Consider the following 17766-nt stretch of genomic DNA (forward strand, 5'->3'; position numbering starts at 1 on the left):
ATCCTTTCAGATAGAAAAGATTACTTTTCATTGGAAGAGGTCACCTTAATGCATATGGAGTAACGGTTAAAAAAAAAGGCATTCCATAATTCCAAAAGCTATAAAATAAAATCAAGATATAAGCCAATGTAAATCTGCCCTTGGTTGTCCACTGAAAACTTAAGCCTGTTATAGAGTACCTTGTCTGGCCAATTTAGAATAAAATGCCAAGAAGTCAGGAAGGTTTAATAAGAAGAAAAATGAAAAAAAGCTGAAGAGAAGAATAGTGCCATCAATGCTTAGGTTAACTGGCAGTAGAAAAATGAAACCTCATCACTCAATCTAACAGCAAAAAATTTGACCAAAGCTTTGGGGACAATTTTGTTTTTTCTTCAGATGATTTTCCACTTTTCTCTCAAATTGCTTTCAATAATTATTTTGCACTCTGTGGCTTGTTAGCATGTGTGGGCTTTATACTAGTCATAATTCTATCCAAACAAAAACTCATCACCTCTAAAGATAGCATTTCCAAGCCATGCTTATCTGAAGAGAAGGGTGGCAGAGCAGCCGTTGCCTTCAGAGCCAGAAGGGAACTGGGTGGGCCCTAGAGTGGGGATGGAGGGCCGGCTGCATCCCAAAGAGTACTGTGAAGGAGCCAAAAAGGGAGATTTTCTGGGAGGAGCAGTCACATCAGGCACCAGTCATCACGACAATCACAACCTAGGTTATCTTAGTCATGTGAGAAGAGAAAGAGGAGCATGAAGCTAACCAGACATCCATCACAGAAAGATCTGAAATGAGTTCATTCAGCACTTTTCTTACACAGGGCATAGCAACGATATGCTGCTGAGTTCTACAGCAGGGTAGAACCAGCTGCAAAATGCTAGAAGAATAATGATCAGAATTTATTTACCTCAGAGCATTTGAGGGTTTTGTCAATTTGAGTGGAGAAATATTTATGCTGTTATATAAATGCCATCTTTTAACTAAGATAGTCAACACATTTTCAGCTACAAAACAAAAGGCATTTCATGCTACATACAATAAATGTCAGGGAAAATCAAAGTTTAGAAAATTAATCTACTCAACATCACTCAAATATTTACCGAACATGTATGATGTGCTAGGTACATAATGAACAAGAAGAATAATCCAGAAGCTATTAAATAATCTGTGAATGATTCTGTATTAAACACAATCTACAGGTAACCTACTAGACACTGGTATATAACAATAAGAACAATATATCCTCTCTTAAACAAAGGATCACCATGAGAAGTACAGGAACAGAATGTATAGAAAGGAAGAAACTCTTGGTAGAAACAAATATTGTAGGAAGGCATAAATACATAAGGAATAAATAAGATTTTTGGGGGGTCTTTTGAGACAGGGTCTCGCTATGTAGTTGAGACTGACCTGGAACTCACTATGTAGCCCAGGCTGGTCTCGAACTCACAGCAGTCCTCCTGTCTCAGCCTCCCAAGTGCTGGGATTACAGGTGTGGGCCATGATGTCTGGCAAGATATGTTTGTATGACAGTGAGCAACTAACCTGGTTAGAGCTAAAGGCCTATGTTGAGTTGAAGTGGAATATAAAATTGTAGACAATTTTGTGTTTATGATAAATAGGGTGCTACTGTCAAATTATATCATAAAAATGCTTTGCATTTTGTAATTGCATAAAAATTATAATTCACATGTCATGATACTTAGCAAATTCTGTCCTCTAACTAGCTTTAGTAAAGTAGGCAGCATTTGTTTTATATTCATTTTTCAGCAAAGCCTTTGTCTACAAAGGAACCCTCAAATATCCTGAAGTACAAACAACAGCAGAAGAGAGCCAAAATTCACAAACACACTTAGATTATTAGAAAGACAAAATATTCAGCAATTTTAGAACATACATTTCTTAAATAATGAAAGGGACTTCAAATTCATGTTCAACCTCTTTATTTAAACAAGAGGAAAACAAGACCTTCAAGATGTAGCTATTTATTTCCCTAACTACTAATGTAATAGATGCTAAAAATATCATACATAACATATTTAAAACCATAAATGTCATATTCAAAAATATTTCTTATTATTTTTAATATATAGAAAACCAAGACATAAAATTTCAATAATGAAAGCTTGAAAAGAGAAATGGGGTAGGAGAGTAATATAAAATACATATAAATACATGAAGGCAACATCTATTTTCATTAACCTATTTGAGTCAGGGTCTCTAAGCAATTATATAGAACAGAAATTCTAATAGAGTAACATTATATTTAGAATGTGTTTATTTCTGGAAATTCAAATTTTGTGATTCTAGGAAAGCTGGAAAGTGCTTAACTCAGAATCACCTAGAGGTCTTATTAACATAGATCACTGGCCCTGTCCCCCAAATTTTGATCCACTAGGTCTGGAGTAAGGCCCCAAAATTTTCATCTAACAAGTTTCTGGTATTGCCTAATGCAGCCGAAGTTCTGAAACCACACTTTGGAAAACCACTGCTCGAGGAAGGAGAGTATATTTACCCTACCCAAAGATTCACTCATAAATGACATCTGTCTGTGTGATAACTAAGTCTCATTTCCTAAATCCACAACCAGTTCTGACTTTTCTTAATAATAATCCATTTTCTGCAATTTTGTTTAACTGTACATGTTTTCAGGTCATTTTTGTGTTTTTTTAGAATTTTTTCATGATCCTCCTTCGTACAGATCACAAGACTCCACTACCCTTTTTTAAATTTTTTCTTACCTGACTATGTTAGAAAGAACCTTCAGTAAATCAAAAAGCATAGATATGATCATTTCCAAAAAATTGAATTTCCAAGATTTATGTAACCTTACCACCAACCCCCAAGAGCAAACATTCTGCTGGAATTGTTTTTTTTAACCATAGCTTTTTGTCAAATGTATACAATGTCCTAGAGAATATTTAAGTAGGAAGGAAGACATGTTGGTACTCTGAGCACATTTGGACATCCAGAATTTGATTCTTCAGTCTTCTCTTTACACAGAGCAATGTGCAAAATGTCAGGGTTCCAATATTCATTTCTACCCTGATTATAATCCTTTCTTTCTAAAAACTGAAGCATATGCGTATGCATATGCATGAAGTACATGAAAATTTGGAACAGAAGCTCTGCGACCTTGGACTGGCCTGTGTAGCTATTTATTCTGCTTAACTCATTATTGAATTTTAAGGTCAAATGAATGTTTTCTCAGTGCCATAAGACTAGAAATGGGCTCCTGATAGGAAAACCCTGAAGGATAAAGGTACAAGCTTGTAACTATCATCAAAAGGACAAGAGGTGAGTTCGCTTTAAATTCAAGTCTCAGGGAGCTGAGATATTTCTGCTGTTTATCATCTTGCCAGATCATGATCAAAGTTAATTAATTTGAGCAATTGTAGAAATGTAACATTTCTGGAGAACTTGTCCATTTGCCACCTTAATGCATGACCTTCTGGAAGACTGGGACGTGATACAAGATGCCACAGTAAGAAGATGATATCCCTCAGTGGAGTCCATAAGCTCAAGAAAATAAAATACTGAGTTCTGGGCAACCAAGTAGGAAATCAACCAGGGATTAAGTTTCAGTGCCATCTCCTTAAGTCTTCCTACTCTCTTCACTGATCCTACTCTTCTAACTACTTCCAAGTTAGAATATAAACATTTTCAAACTTACTTATCTCTCTACAGTTTGATGCATAACCCGTCTTTGAAAGAAGCTGCAATTATATTTTAATGCTCAATCATAGATTATTTCTTAATTGCATTACTGGTTTTCTTACTTTCTATATACTGAGGGTCACCATATTAATGTATTTGAGATTTTAAGGATCTTTAAAGCTATCCAATGAAGACACTGAGAGGCTTTTCTCAGACTTGCATCTGGAAGATTCCGTTGCAGAACTGTCCCAGTAAATATTTATTTATATGTCCTTCTATAAAACATGAGTTCTAGAAAAATTAGAATACTCAAAATGACATAAGACACATCATCATGACCCATGTGTGAAAATCCTTTGTCGGCAGTGGGACATCAGGGAGAAGGATAGGAACTATCAATCACCTTATGTAGACTTATTGGTAAAAAACTGTGAGCAGAAACATTATTAGTGTTGTAGCATAATCTGGCCTCACCAAGCAACACAGGAAAACCTAAACACTTGTAAAATTTACAAATTCCCAAAGGAAAAAGGAAATACCTAGATTTGAAAAAAAAAAAAAACTCTGTAGATAGAAAAACAGAATGCATTACTGCTCACTTAGACAAGCAAGAAAAATGGAAAGAATAAAGTACAATTCTCACAAAATATTATTTTTCAATTTCATTTCTATTTACATAGAATTTTTTTATGTTTTACAACCTATTGGTCTAATCATTCTGTCAAATGTTGTATGGGTCATTTTTTCATATATGTTCTGTAGTTTCAATGTACTTTAAAAATGTTATGATTAAATAGACTTCAAAATGAATCCACCCTAACAAGTGAACTTTATATATGCCATAAACCTAAAATAAATTGTTTTAACCTATGAAATGGATAAATCAGTAGTCAGTGAAGATAATTCAAATACCGAAGTTTCTCAAGAAACAGTTATTCAATCCTAAATCACTTTAAAATCAAATCAGGTAATTTCTTTTCCTCTTAAATATTTTGCCTATTTTAGGGGGCCAGGAATTTAGCTCAGTGGCCTGCCTTGCAAGCGCAAGGACCCAAGTTCAATCCCTGGTACCCAAAAAAAAAAAAAAAAAAAAAAAAAAAAAAAAAAAAAAAAAAAAAAATTGCCTATTGCAAAAACATTTAATTTTTATTAGAATCTTTTTATTAAAATTTTCCCTAGAAAAATACTATCAGTAATAACATATCTTTTTTCCTTTTCCTCTCATATATTCAACCACAAAGCAGTCATTATCTGAACATAGGAAATAGTTAAGTATTAGCAAGTTTCTGCTATCCATGAGTGAGGAGTCAGAAAAATAAGCCATAGAATTCATGGGCTAATTAAGAACAAAGTATTTGCAAATTTTGTGGGGAGGGGAATGACTCCCCCATATAACATATTGTCTGTCTGTCTGTCTTGCCCACCACACCACAACCCCTGTTCAAATCACTATGACTTTAAAAACTAAACTTCTAAATCAGTTGGTCCAACCATGGTTGTTGGTAATCACTGTCTAATGATAAAAACAATCATTTAGTTTTTCAAGAAGCTATCACTATTTATTTTCCCCTTCTCCTTCATTATAAGATATTGGTTTTGCTCTGACTGACTTACTTCTTTTTCAGCATCTTCTAGTTTCTTTTTCTTACTTTCAGGCATTAAATCATCCAACCAGCTGAGTTCCCGTTTGGTAAATAGGAAGTCCATCAACTTTCTTACAAATACCAGTGCTAACACCTAAAGAAAATAATAAAACAGTTTCAAGTGGAAAAAACTAGATATGGGAGATGTACTTATTATTTAGAAGAAATGAATTTTTATGAGGACTGACATTAAATTAACACATAAAATATTTGTATATGAAGTATTGTCTGATCTTTCTTTTCCTTTCCAACCACATGCCCCAAATAATGGCTAAGATTATTTTACTCCATGTTGGAGTTAAAGAAGCTACTTTAAAACTATAGAATACATTAGATTTTAGTTCCTTAAAAACATGAACCAAATAGTTTGTATATATTAAATGAACACCATCTATGCTGATCATTTTAAAAATTACTTATGGTTATTTATACTCACTGTAGTTTTCCAAGTATTGAAACTTAACTGACACATTTAAATTTTATTTTTAAACTCCTTCGAACTTTTCAGGTAGTTCTATTAGTGTATCTTTAATGTTAAATTTTGGAAGTTCACACATTTTCATCCAGCTTCAATTAACTCAAACTACTACAACATTCAAAATGACAGACAAAACTAATATGAATCAGTGAATCCATGATGTTCTCAAACCCTGTTTTACTAAATATTTTTAAAGACAAAGTTTATACTGCGATTTCCAATAATTGTTCAAAATGAGTCAACTGTTCCAATTTTAGTTCACTTATCTCTAAAGAGACTTGAAAATCAGAGGAACAGAAAAAGAGTTGGCAGAAGTTTCATACCATCATAGGAAAGACAATAGCAGCTCTTGAAACTTTTATTATCCACAAAAGGCCAAGGCAACTCATCTGAATTACAGTGAAGAGATGGACTTTTCGGAGTGGTACATGCCTTAGATATATAAAATCTGGTTGATGTTTTGCAGGCATCCAGAAGAGCTTTATTCTATCAAATAACTAAAAGATTAAACAGACTAAATTATACCGACAAATAACAACAATAAGGATAAAACAAGTAGATAAAGTCAAAACTTTTATATTCATAGTGATTTATCTGATAATTGGGCACCAGGACAATAGCATTGACATACTCTAATAAATTACTACATTTCAGTTTAATAATTTCCCACGTTTTCTTAAATATGGAGACAGGTGGTAGTTTAGAAAGAGTTTAAGGAGATAGTAAGCCAATGCTAAATACTGAAAAGTAGGGCTCTAAGAGACAAAATATCCTCTTTTTCATCATGACATCATAATCTTTTTCTTCTACCCCACAAATACCCTGGAATCTCCTCCTCTGCCTTCTTCTCTCCTGGAATGGTTCATCTTCCCCATGGCTTTGATGTTCACATACTTGCTAGTTACTCCTATTCTTGGTTCTCTCCCTCAGCTCTCTCCTGGAGGACCCAGGTGCTGTGCAGAATGTCTTGAACTCTTCATTTGAACTCTAACTTTTTGATTGTGCCACTTTGACCCCCAACAAGGATTTTGATGCTGTCTTTATAAGCAAAAACATCTTAACCATAAATATTTATATAACCTATATGAACTTTTGTTAATAAAGTGTTTGCCAAAGAGTCTTGGTTACTTCAGTATAACTTCTTGATTCCCTATGTTGCAATTTCAAACCATTTATATGTTTTCAACTATATTTTATTAATGTTATTTCTGTTTCAATTTTGCCATAAAGATAATACAATTACTTTGTAACCATATGATACTTTTCCCCTTTTTTCTTTATTGTTACATTTTAGGTATACAATACAATTACATTCATCATTGGATCTTGTACATTTACATGATATATATTGGTTCTTCTTTTTTCTGCATTCCCCTGCCCTCTCTTCACCCCCTCCACGCTTCCTGTTTTCAGAAACTTTGTTTCTATTTTTTTTCTTTTCTCTTATTATCTCTTTTCCCTTCTTAGCTTTGACTTTGTATCCTTTTAAATCAAGCAAGCCAAATATTCTCAATTCAAGTTTTATACATTAAATTTTCAAAAGAAGATTAAATCTTCAATCACTATTTAGTAACAAATTGTAGTATGGACTAGTTTTATTTTATGTGGGTTATTTTGTTTAATTTTTCTCTGGCCAATTGTTGTAGTTCTTAATGTTTCCACTGAGAGGTAATTATTTAGATTCAATCTCTGGTTGTAATCACTCAAGTTACTGGTGTATTTCATACTATTTCTACACACTGTGTTACTTTACAAAAAGTAATAATAATATTAGATTAGTAATATTTCTTAAATAATAGGAAAACTATAAGTAATTTTATCAAATATTTTTTAATTAATATGCACAGGGACAAGCATCTAGATTGAAAGTGTTTTACCCAGACCTATTTGCGCATATACTAAGAATACCGAAAGCAACTTAAGTCTACCTTTCTTTGAGTAATTTTCTGTCTTATGGCATGGCATGACCTTTCTTCCCTCAATTGTTCCAACCAGAATCATAGGCACATTAGTTCAGCCATTGTACTTCACTTACTCATATGCCTTCATACTTGCCAAAAACATTTGTTGAAACCTTCTGTGCAAAATACTAAGTGATAAACTTATTCCTCGTTTATCTCTGTCTCTCCACATTGTCCACATACACGTCATTAGGTCTTCTTGTTTATATTTCCTAAATACTGTATATCTTTAAATTAGAAATCACAAAACTTTGTGCATGGTGGAGGGAAGAATAGGAAAGAAATAAAATAAAATCCTTTCGCTTACAACTGAATATTTCTATTTCTACAGAACAAATTTTCCCCAGCTACCATTTCTCCATTTATGAAGCTATGTTATTGCATAAGCATACTTCAGTGTGTGGGTGCTTCGATTGTTATTGTTTAAATGGCACATTTGCTCTACTTTGGATTCCTAAAGTGTTGGAATGAATATAGATGTGGTTATATATCTGAATACAGAAACAGCATTCACAAGAACATTGTGATCTGTTTTCTCTGCCATGTTTCACAGTGAGAAGCCTACATAGTAAGTTTCTTAATGTTGCCAAACAGTCAGGTAATCTATAGATTCCTCCAACTTACAGGGTATGATAGTAACATGGTCCTCAAACCATAGATATTTATTTACCTATTTGCATATGTAATTATCATTAATTCAGTAACAATAATCATGACGAATATATCCTGAGTTTTTCATTTAGTTTTTATTATGCCCCATTATTAATATTCTAGTTAATAACACGCAGTTAGCTACAATTCCCGATAGGAATTTCAACTTCTGAGCTTGGTGCTTACTTAGATTTTCACTGTTTTTCAGTGCGAGACCCTGTTTGTTTAATGTTTTCCTGGGCTTGCTGTTCCATTTGTGTTATTTAAGATTCATTGTATTTAACTTGTGGGCTTTTGGTAATATTTTCTTCAATTTTCATTTGTAAAATTCATATCTCAAATAATTCCACATTTTGACATGCTTACTTAATTCTAAACCACATGGGTATAAAATCATGTGAGTCAAGTTGGAGGGAAAAATCTGTGGAAACTTATTAAAATGATTTTTCTTTGTTTCTTAAACTTCTGCTGCTGTATTTATGTGAGCCTGGGGCCTAATAATAAATACTCTTCACTTACAGATGAAATTAGTACGCATGGTACTTTTGCCAAAGGCAAAAAACAAAACAAAAAACAAATAAATAAGACTTCTTCAGTAATCCTGCCTATATGCCTTACAAAACCAATTCTATCAAAATATATTTATCATACATGAATTTTTAAATGAGCAAATGAAATCTTATCTGAGTAAAATTTAGACACTTCTCATCCATCCTATCCCCTAAATTAATTTTTTCAATGTTGAGATACACAAAGGCATACTAGTATCTATTCACTGAGGATTCAGTGATCTTGCAATAACTTTGTATTAAAGTTTTACCTCACTCCTGATATCCAGCACTGTCTAAAGACCTAAGTGCTGCTTCTCTCAAATTCAGAAGCTGTTAGGTGGTTCTCTCAGGAACAAAGACACTGCCCTGCCTGTTTTTCAGTCAAGTGACTATTCTTCTATATGTTTTGAACAGCAATAATACTAGCTGCATCATTTTAAAAAGCTGCTATTTAGATTTTCCTTTTAGTTGAGAAAAAATTATGCAATAAGAGTCCTCAAACTTAGTCTCTTTCCAGAAAATTAAAGTGTTTGGCTAAATAATACAAAGTTATGAAATAAGACAAATTTAAATAGAAAACTGTATCAGTTTTCTGGGGCTACAATAATAAATCACCACAACTTGTATCTTAACCCTTCTTAATGCCCTAGAAAACTTCCTTCCCTTTTCCAGGTCCTGGTGGCTCCTGACATCCTTGGCTTGCTGCAGCAAGACTCCAGTCTTTTCCTCCTTCCTCATCTGGCCCTTGTCCCTTTGTCTCAATGTGTTTCTCCTCTGCTTCAAAGGGCCCAAGTTACTAGATTTATGGCCTACTTAAATAAGGTCTTGAAGGCACAATTAAATATCTAATTCTAATTCAAAGACCCTATTTCCAACTAAAGTCATATTCAGAGATCCTCGGACATGAATTTTGAGGGAACATTCACTATTCAGACCAGGGAACCACTGTAAAAGAAATAAGCAAGAAGAATTTGCCAATAGCCTCTGCTATGATTTAGGATATTTGTGGTTGTTTGAAAATACATCTGCAAATTATTTGACAGTCTCTTCTTTAAGAGATGAAGTGTGACTTCCCTCCCCTTTTGCACAGGTTGAATTTAGTGACTCACTTCTAACAAACAGAAAACATGGACCATGACCACCTACAATTTTGGAGAGTAAATTCCACACACTCACCCTTCATAGTTTCTATATTGTAAGCACAAATAAGTATTCAATGGAGAGGTCATTGAGGGAAAGGACTAAGGAGCTCGGAAGCTTTATACCAACATCCATAGAGAGACTATGCCTTGTTACTCACAGCTATGTGGTAAGCTACCTTGAAGTAGATTTTCCAGCCTTCAGATAGCTGTGGCCCTCACAGCACCTATATGAGACATCTTAAGCCAGAACTACCTAGCTAATTTCTTTCCGAATTCCTGCCCACCGGAAACAGGGATTTTAAAAAATTCTGTTGTTTTAAGGTGCCGAATGCCATGGTAACTTCTTTAGGGAGCAATGAAAAACTAATACTATATTTAAGTAATTTACCTGAATTCCCTTTAGAGATGAAGCACCCATATAAAGAAACACTCCATAGAGCACTGGCATGGGAATAAACTGTAAAAGAATAATTAAAGAAAAGGCACACATTATTTTCCAATATACAGTCATGCTATTTTGCACTTACCAAAGAACAAACTCCAGGGGTGGGGGGTGGTATTTCATAAGCAGTACAGTACAGAACCAGAATACATGAGTTCAAACTCTACCTCTAGTATTTGTTAACTGTGTAACCTTAGGTAAATTACTTAAGCTTTCTGTCACTTAGTGTCTCAATATCTAAAAAGATATGATAAAGATTGTCATAAGTATTTGATAGGTCAAAACCTATTTTTTGAAACCACATATACATAATAAACAGTAATACCAATGATTACCATGCTACAATAATTTTTTTTGAGACTGGTTCTCATAATGAAGTTCAGGCTGGCCTTGAACTATGCAGGCTAGGCTGACCTGAAATTCATGGCTATCCTGCCTTAGCCTCCCAAGTGCTGGGATTACAGGTATGCACTATCATGCCCACCTGCCACAGTACATATTAACTATTACTACGCCACTTTAAAGACAATTTAGCTTTTATTGAAAATGGCAAAACATTTGGTTTAAAGGTGAAGAATGAAGCTTGCATTAAAATTTGGTCCTGTCCTGTTTTATGGCAGATATTTGAAAGTGTGTGGATTATTGAAATTCTCTGCTTAAACGTCTCACCACCATACTATGTTAATAATTACTCATATGGCATAAAAATGAATTTCTGAAGATGCACTTGTTTCAGTGATTAAATACAAATAAGGTTATATAAATTAATGAATGAAAAATTCAAATTATAAGAAATTAAAATTAGTTATAATTTATAATGCAACTAACATGCCTTAGAAATATCTGCCAAAATTATATGACAAAATAATTACTCTTTAATATTCTTCAAAATGGATTCAATTATTTTAAATATGAAAAAATAAGTATATCAAATGATGATGTCAGTGAAGTAGTTTTACAGAGCATTTAATATATAAAAATATACATAGAACATTTAAATACAAAATACGTCTTTACCTCGACCAGGTAATATTAATTACTAATATATCTGTCCACTGACAAGAAAATGGAAACTTTAATTTGTGTAAGTCTATAGTGACTTCGGGTCATAAGTCAGTCTGCAAAGAGTGAATGATTTCCATGGCTTGATCACCATTTCAAAATTATTATAACAAAAACACATCAAATTTTACTTTGCCAGTGTAAACGTCTAACTGTTTAAGGGTTCTAACTACAGAACATATTTCCCTGCTCCCTTAGGTTAAGAGTAATTACATAAACATGCTAAAGAAATTTATCTCTTTCATCACATGCTATCCTATATTTTCAAATTTATGTCTTAGACTCAACTAAAAATTTTAAATATATATATATGTGTATGTATACATATATATACATATATATAGTCTGCTTTCTCTCATCTTAAGTGCAGATCTCATTACCTTCAGAATACTAGTCATAAAGACTGATGAACCCATAAGAATAAAAATCATAAGTCCAGTAACCCTTTGTTCCCGAATGCCAAGAAATTTGGGTTGTTCTCCTGGAGCTGAACATTCTGATTCCAGTTTCAGGCTGTTGACATGAGTAATGGAGAGGACTGTAGCAGCCACAAACCATGGCAGGCCCATGATGGAGCACACACCGAGCATGACAGCCACCATCAACAGATCCAGATGGTACCCACAACCTTTCTGTTAAAAAATTGAAAGAAAGAGAGAAAGAAAGAAAGACAGGGAACAGTGTCAACAGTGGGGCTAAGGATGGCCTCATTGTGAAGAGAGACCACTTCCTGACAACGTCCAAGAGACCCTTCATAGCAGAGCTCCTGGAGATAAGCTCTTAAACACTCAGTTTCCAATCATTCTTTTCTTTTTCTCAATGGGTTACTTTCTATTGGGAAGACTAATATGGAGCCTATCCACCCTTATTTATATTCATGTATATCTCAGTATAGTGTGATCTTGTTCTCATTTGTTTCCCTTTCAGCACTAGAATGATTCAGCTTCTCCTTAAATTTTCTAGCTTCTCTATAATTCTATCCCAGAATCACTAACCTCCTCTGTGATTCTACTCCACTGCCACTAACCTCCAGGTGCTGCAAATTTAAGTGCCTTCTCAGAGCAGGCAGGAAATGTGAGAAAAATGGATGAAACTGAGGTGTGTGGGTCTGCTCTCTCCATAGAGTGATTAGTTCAGGTCTCTGAGAGAGAACTCAAAGATGGGATAAAGTACTGCTATGCTTTCCCACTATCCCCTGCAGGGATTAAAGATGTAAAGCCTCAAAAGTAGCAAAAACATTGGCCTATTTTATGTTTTTATTTTTAATTTAAAAAATGCCACTTCCTGAGAGGCAGTATAATAAAGTGGTTAAGAGCATTGGTTCTGGATACACTGCTGGGATCAAATACTGGCCTGACAATGACCTGGAGCAAAAATCATTTAAACCTCTTTTGCCTCATTTTTCTTAACTGAACAGTGGTGAGGATAAGACTAGAAGACACCTCATTGGTATGTTGTGGGAATTACATTGTTTAATTTTGCCAATCATATACAAACACCTAGTAAATATTAGGTATTATTACATTCTAGCACTTGAACAATACATTTTTCTTTGGTGTTCATTTCATTTCAAGGCTCCTCAGTAAAACAATATGCTTCTGAAGCACAGATAATTTATCATATAATTTCTCAGTATCTCCCACAGTTCTTAGACAATCATTAACACAATAAACCATCAAAAAAGTTACAGATTGACTTTTAAGGAAATACATAGAACTGAAATACCTTAGATTTTAATTTAATAATCATAATTCTAAAATAAATGTAGAAGCTAAATTTGGTATGGCAGAAATGACAGTCTTCACTAGGAATAATTTTCATCTTTTTGAGGCAGTTTTATCATATTACATGCACTTTGTAGTTAATACAAAAGCTTAAGTATGTATTATCCTGGTATTCATTTCCTTTTTATAGTGGTATTATTTTCTCTGTTCTTGTTTTCTTTTTTTAAAAAAGGATTGCTAAAGTTATTTGTACTTCCTCTATCTTCTGCTTACTCCTACCAAATTATAAAAGTAGAAGTGATGATAGGAGAAAAATGAGAGATATGCACCTAATGACATTTTTCTCCTGTGCTGTCAATTCAGTTGCACGTTTCCTCAGGTCAGTTTATGGCAATGCTACAGTACACTAAAATGTCAAGACTCAACTTCTGCAATGGATATGACTCTGGAAACTTTTCTTTGCAAATACTTCAGGAAACATTTTCATTGATGGGAGCTGGAGAATGGGAAGAGAATTATCCCAGTGACTGCAAAACCAAAAAGGCATCGGAAGAAGCTTTTTCGAGCCCATAATAAAATCTCTTGGCCTTTTTACATTTTGGAAGATGTGGTTCCACAGCACAGGCTTCAAGTTTTGATTCTTCTAAAGGACAATGTCATCTGTAATTATGGGGGTATTTTGTCCTAGGGAATCGAATGAGAAAGATATAACAGTAAAGGATATAACTAGTCCATCCCGGGCCTCTAAGAGAACAGAAAGTGAATGTCCCTAGATGCTGTTGTGAAGTTGTGGTACTGCTAAGAGGAAACAGAAGCTGTAAGAAGTGGAGAGTCATGAGATGAACACGAGAAAAGGGCAGAAGAAACAGCTTATGAGCAGAGTTTGTGTTTTTAGCATAAGCTGAGCTTTCTCGTGATCTATGTTCACTACAATTTATAATATAATATGAAGAAACTTTTCCTCATAGTGATTTCCTGTAGCTCTTGCTAGATGTTTTCTAAACTTAATACAATGGGATTTCTAGAAGTGGACAAAATAATTCTTTCAGAGAGAGTAATTTCCTTTTCAAACTTAGAAAGATGGCTTTGTTGTGTACAAATACAATAAAATAACTTCTCTCTGATTATGCTGTACAACAATGGAAGGATTTTGATTTAATGCAAACCTGAGGAAATAAGGCAGTTCTGGCAACTTCACTAATTAATCAGCATCCCTCTTCTTGCTTTTTAGTTAAAATGCCTTTGAAAACTTGGTCCTTGCAACCAAATTATTAGCTGATAGGCATGCCAGCCAAAGGGAAGTATCCCTTTGTCAGAGAGAGAACTTTGCACCTTCTAACATATTTCTGTAGATTTTTTTCTCAAATAAAGACAGAACTGGAGTTTTTATTCTCACAATCATCCATGAATCACGGGAAATGGACATATGGGAGGAAAAGGGAGCATAGCAACAGGTGATGCTACACCAGACCCCACTAAAACCAACATGCAGCAAGACAAGAGGCCAGCCAAAAGGACCATCTGATACCCAGATGCCACTGCTGAAAAAATTCATTTCAAAGCTTGGCAGCAATTTCCTGCATCTGTCAAGTTAACCACATAAAAGACTATAGATTGACATGAAGAACCAGGCTGACAAAGAGGGCAAAAAAGAACATATCAAATGCCATAATCATCAAGAGAATGCGGTGCCAAATGAATGTTGCAAATGCATTCATTTACTCAAATGATCCAGGATTGTATTGCTGTTTATTAAAAATGATGTCAAAAGAAGCCTGAACTGTCTACAGAAACATGTAGAAAAGCACATAGTTGCATCTTAACAGAAACTTTCTTTTCTGCAAGATAATGTCTCCCTTTTCACTTGTAGAGAGTATGCTTTTAAAAAAAGGGTGTTATTTTGAGTGCTTTAAAAGAGACTCAGTTAACCTATGTCTATCCCACTTCTCTAAGTAGAAATAAACAAACAAATGCTAGAGACAGTGTGGATTTATATGTATATCTATAGATAATATATATGATACTTTTCATTCTCAGATTTTTACATTTGCAGCTTATTTTACTCTTGATGAACCAAAGGATTATAATGACTTTGGAGTTTTATTAATTTTGAGCTCCTTCATTCTCAGTTTATAGTAAGCTATTTAGCCAGGGAGTTGGGCTTTAGCCTATGCACTCAAAACACTTTTACTGTGTATGGAGGAACACTTTTATTGACCTAAGAAACATCATTTAAAGGAAACCAACCACTTATTCTGATAACAGGAGTGAAGAAAAAGTGAAAAGATCTAAAATGTGTTTGTGAGAAATAAGGAATGAAATGTATATTTGAGGTGACTTAGATATACAATCTAGTACAGGATGTAGAGTCTACAAGGTGCCTTGTACAGAAACTAGAAAACATGACTAAATAAATCCAGGGAGTGTTTCAACCAAGTTAAAAATGGGTTTTAAGTGAAAAAAACAAAATGAGTAAAAGTTAAAACTGTAGTTATCTTATGGTCTGGATATATACACAAGAAATATCTTTTCCTGAAAATGTAGTTCAAGCCAACCAGGAGACTTAGCAAACATTTCAGTGAAGCAACAGGTGGGAAGAACAGCCAATGGAACAAGCTGTTATTCTGAGTAAATAGTGTTCTGAAAAGCTGACTTTGTTGATGTTAGAAGGGAAATCAACAGCAACAGGTCCCATTATTGTAAAGTTTATATGAGACAAGGGCCATTGACCAAAAATAAGTATTCAGCAAAGATAAATTATGTCTTCACTGGAAGCAATTTACTTTGAAAATATTCTTTTAAGGAAAAACTGAGTCTCCTCAGAGCTATCAAGAACAGAGTAAATCCTCTACTTTTGGTAACAACAGCAGAGTTTATGATGAAGCCAGATTTGCTCTATTGTTCACTAAGGTGAAAACATGAATCTTTTGACTATATAATTAAGAATTTGTACAATATAAAAGGTGTTTAATAATGTACCCTTGTTCAGTGGTTCAAATGTTAAATGATTAATTGTTCCATTTCATTTTATAAATGGAAAATTTGAAATGACCAATATTTCAGTTATTATGCACTATATATTAAAAAAAGAAAATAGTATGCTGATTCGGAGCTTTGCAATGGCTGTGCTTGTCAAGGTCCTAGTATAGGCTTATGAAGTCTGTAAGGTTCCAAGAGACTTGGGAAGAGCAAAGATATAGAGTGGTCAAGAAGCTATTATCCCCAGGAAGTCTTCATTTAATATGATTCCATTAATACCTAAAAAAAAATGCTGTCTCCATCAATTTATCTGGCAGTCTATACATAAGACTTTTCAGAAAAATCAAAGGGATTTCTGCCTTATTACAAAAAGTAATCTTCTACTGAAAAGTCAACAATGACTATATGGCTTACTGTCTTTCTAAAGTACTGGTCTTCAAGTTAATTTATACAAGCAGATTCACACAGTACAAGTGTGCTAGGCTCATAAAATGTGTTATACAATTTTATATATATATATATATATATATATAGTCATTAAAATGAAAATTCGGGTTTATATTGTTAATATGGGACGATCTCCAACATAATGTTCTTACATCAAAAAAAAGAGCAGCATATGTAGTATGAATATATATTTTAGGACTGGGGGTATAGATCAGTGGTAGAGCATGGTCATAGAATATGCAAAGCCACAGATTTGATTGCCAGCATCCAAAAAATAAATAAAGAGTAAAATATACTTAGGTATACACAAAAATGAAAACAATGAAACTTTAATGTTTTTCATTTTTGTTCTTTAACCTTTTGTATTACTTGATATTTAAATCAGAATTGTATTTTGTTTTAGATTCAGAAAAATACAAATATTTTTAGTTTAAAAAAAACCAAGTACCTAGCATAAAATTAATTGTCTACATCTTAGAGAGCAGCAAGATAACAATATTTAATATAAGGTACTTAAACTTGTTTTATATATACTTAATTAGCTGTGTAACATTAATAATAAAGTTGTGATGTTTACTTGGGTAGAATCCTGACATTTTGAAAGTGATTATTTTTAAAGTTTGATACTAAATAATAAGGCTATAAAACTCAAATTTAGATTCTTTTACTTTGAGAAATAATTCTATAAATATCTCAAAATTTCCCATTTTGAGTGACCTAATTCTGTGGTAATTTTCAGTCAACTCATGCAAACTTACAAGAGAAAATTATTTAATTTTACAAAACGTTCCTGTAAAAAGGAATATTTGATTTCTGATTTTTCTAGTTGAATATCTTTTATTTCTTCTCTTGAATAATTGCTCTGGTTAAAATTTCCAACACTGTATTGAATAAAGCAGTGCAAGGAGACACCCTAGTTTTGTTCCTGATCTTAGAAGAAAAGCTTCCAGTTTTTCCCTATGCAGTATTTTGGCTGTCAGTTTTTCATATTTATATTCTATATTATGCTGATGTGTGATCTTTCTATATCTAATTTGTTCAGGG

At 33.5% G+C, this 17766-nt stretch overlaps 1 protein-coding gene across 8 annotated transcripts in view; it reads right to left on the minus strand.

Moving 5' to 3' along the window:
- The window catches only part of Slc4a10 (solute carrier family 4 member 10), a 319554-nt gene that overhangs the window by 12538 nt on the left and 289250 nt on the right, over window positions 1-17766 (minus strand). For all 8 annotated transcript variants that reach the window (XM_019204974.2, XM_010606839.2, XM_010606841.3 and 5 more), the window contains 4 exons: window positions 11953-12204; window positions 10457-10525; window positions 6087-6260; window positions 5257-5379 (listed from right to left, as the gene is read on the minus strand). In XM_019204974.2, coding sequence (XP_019060519.1) covers window positions 5257-5379; window positions 6087-6260; window positions 10457-10525; window positions 11953-12204 — 618 coding nt within the window. The remainder of the gene's footprint in view (window positions 1-5256; window positions 5380-6086; window positions 6261-10456; window positions 10526-11952; window positions 12205-17766) is intronic.

Source organism: Fukomys damarensis, unplaced genomic scaffold, assembly GCF_012274545.1.
Source record: "Fukomys damarensis isolate Sample0158 unplaced genomic scaffold, DMR_v1.0_HiC HiC_scaffold_26, whole genome shotgun sequence".
Classification (NCBI taxonomy): Eukaryota; Metazoa; Chordata; class Mammalia; order Rodentia; family Bathyergidae; genus Fukomys; species Fukomys damarensis.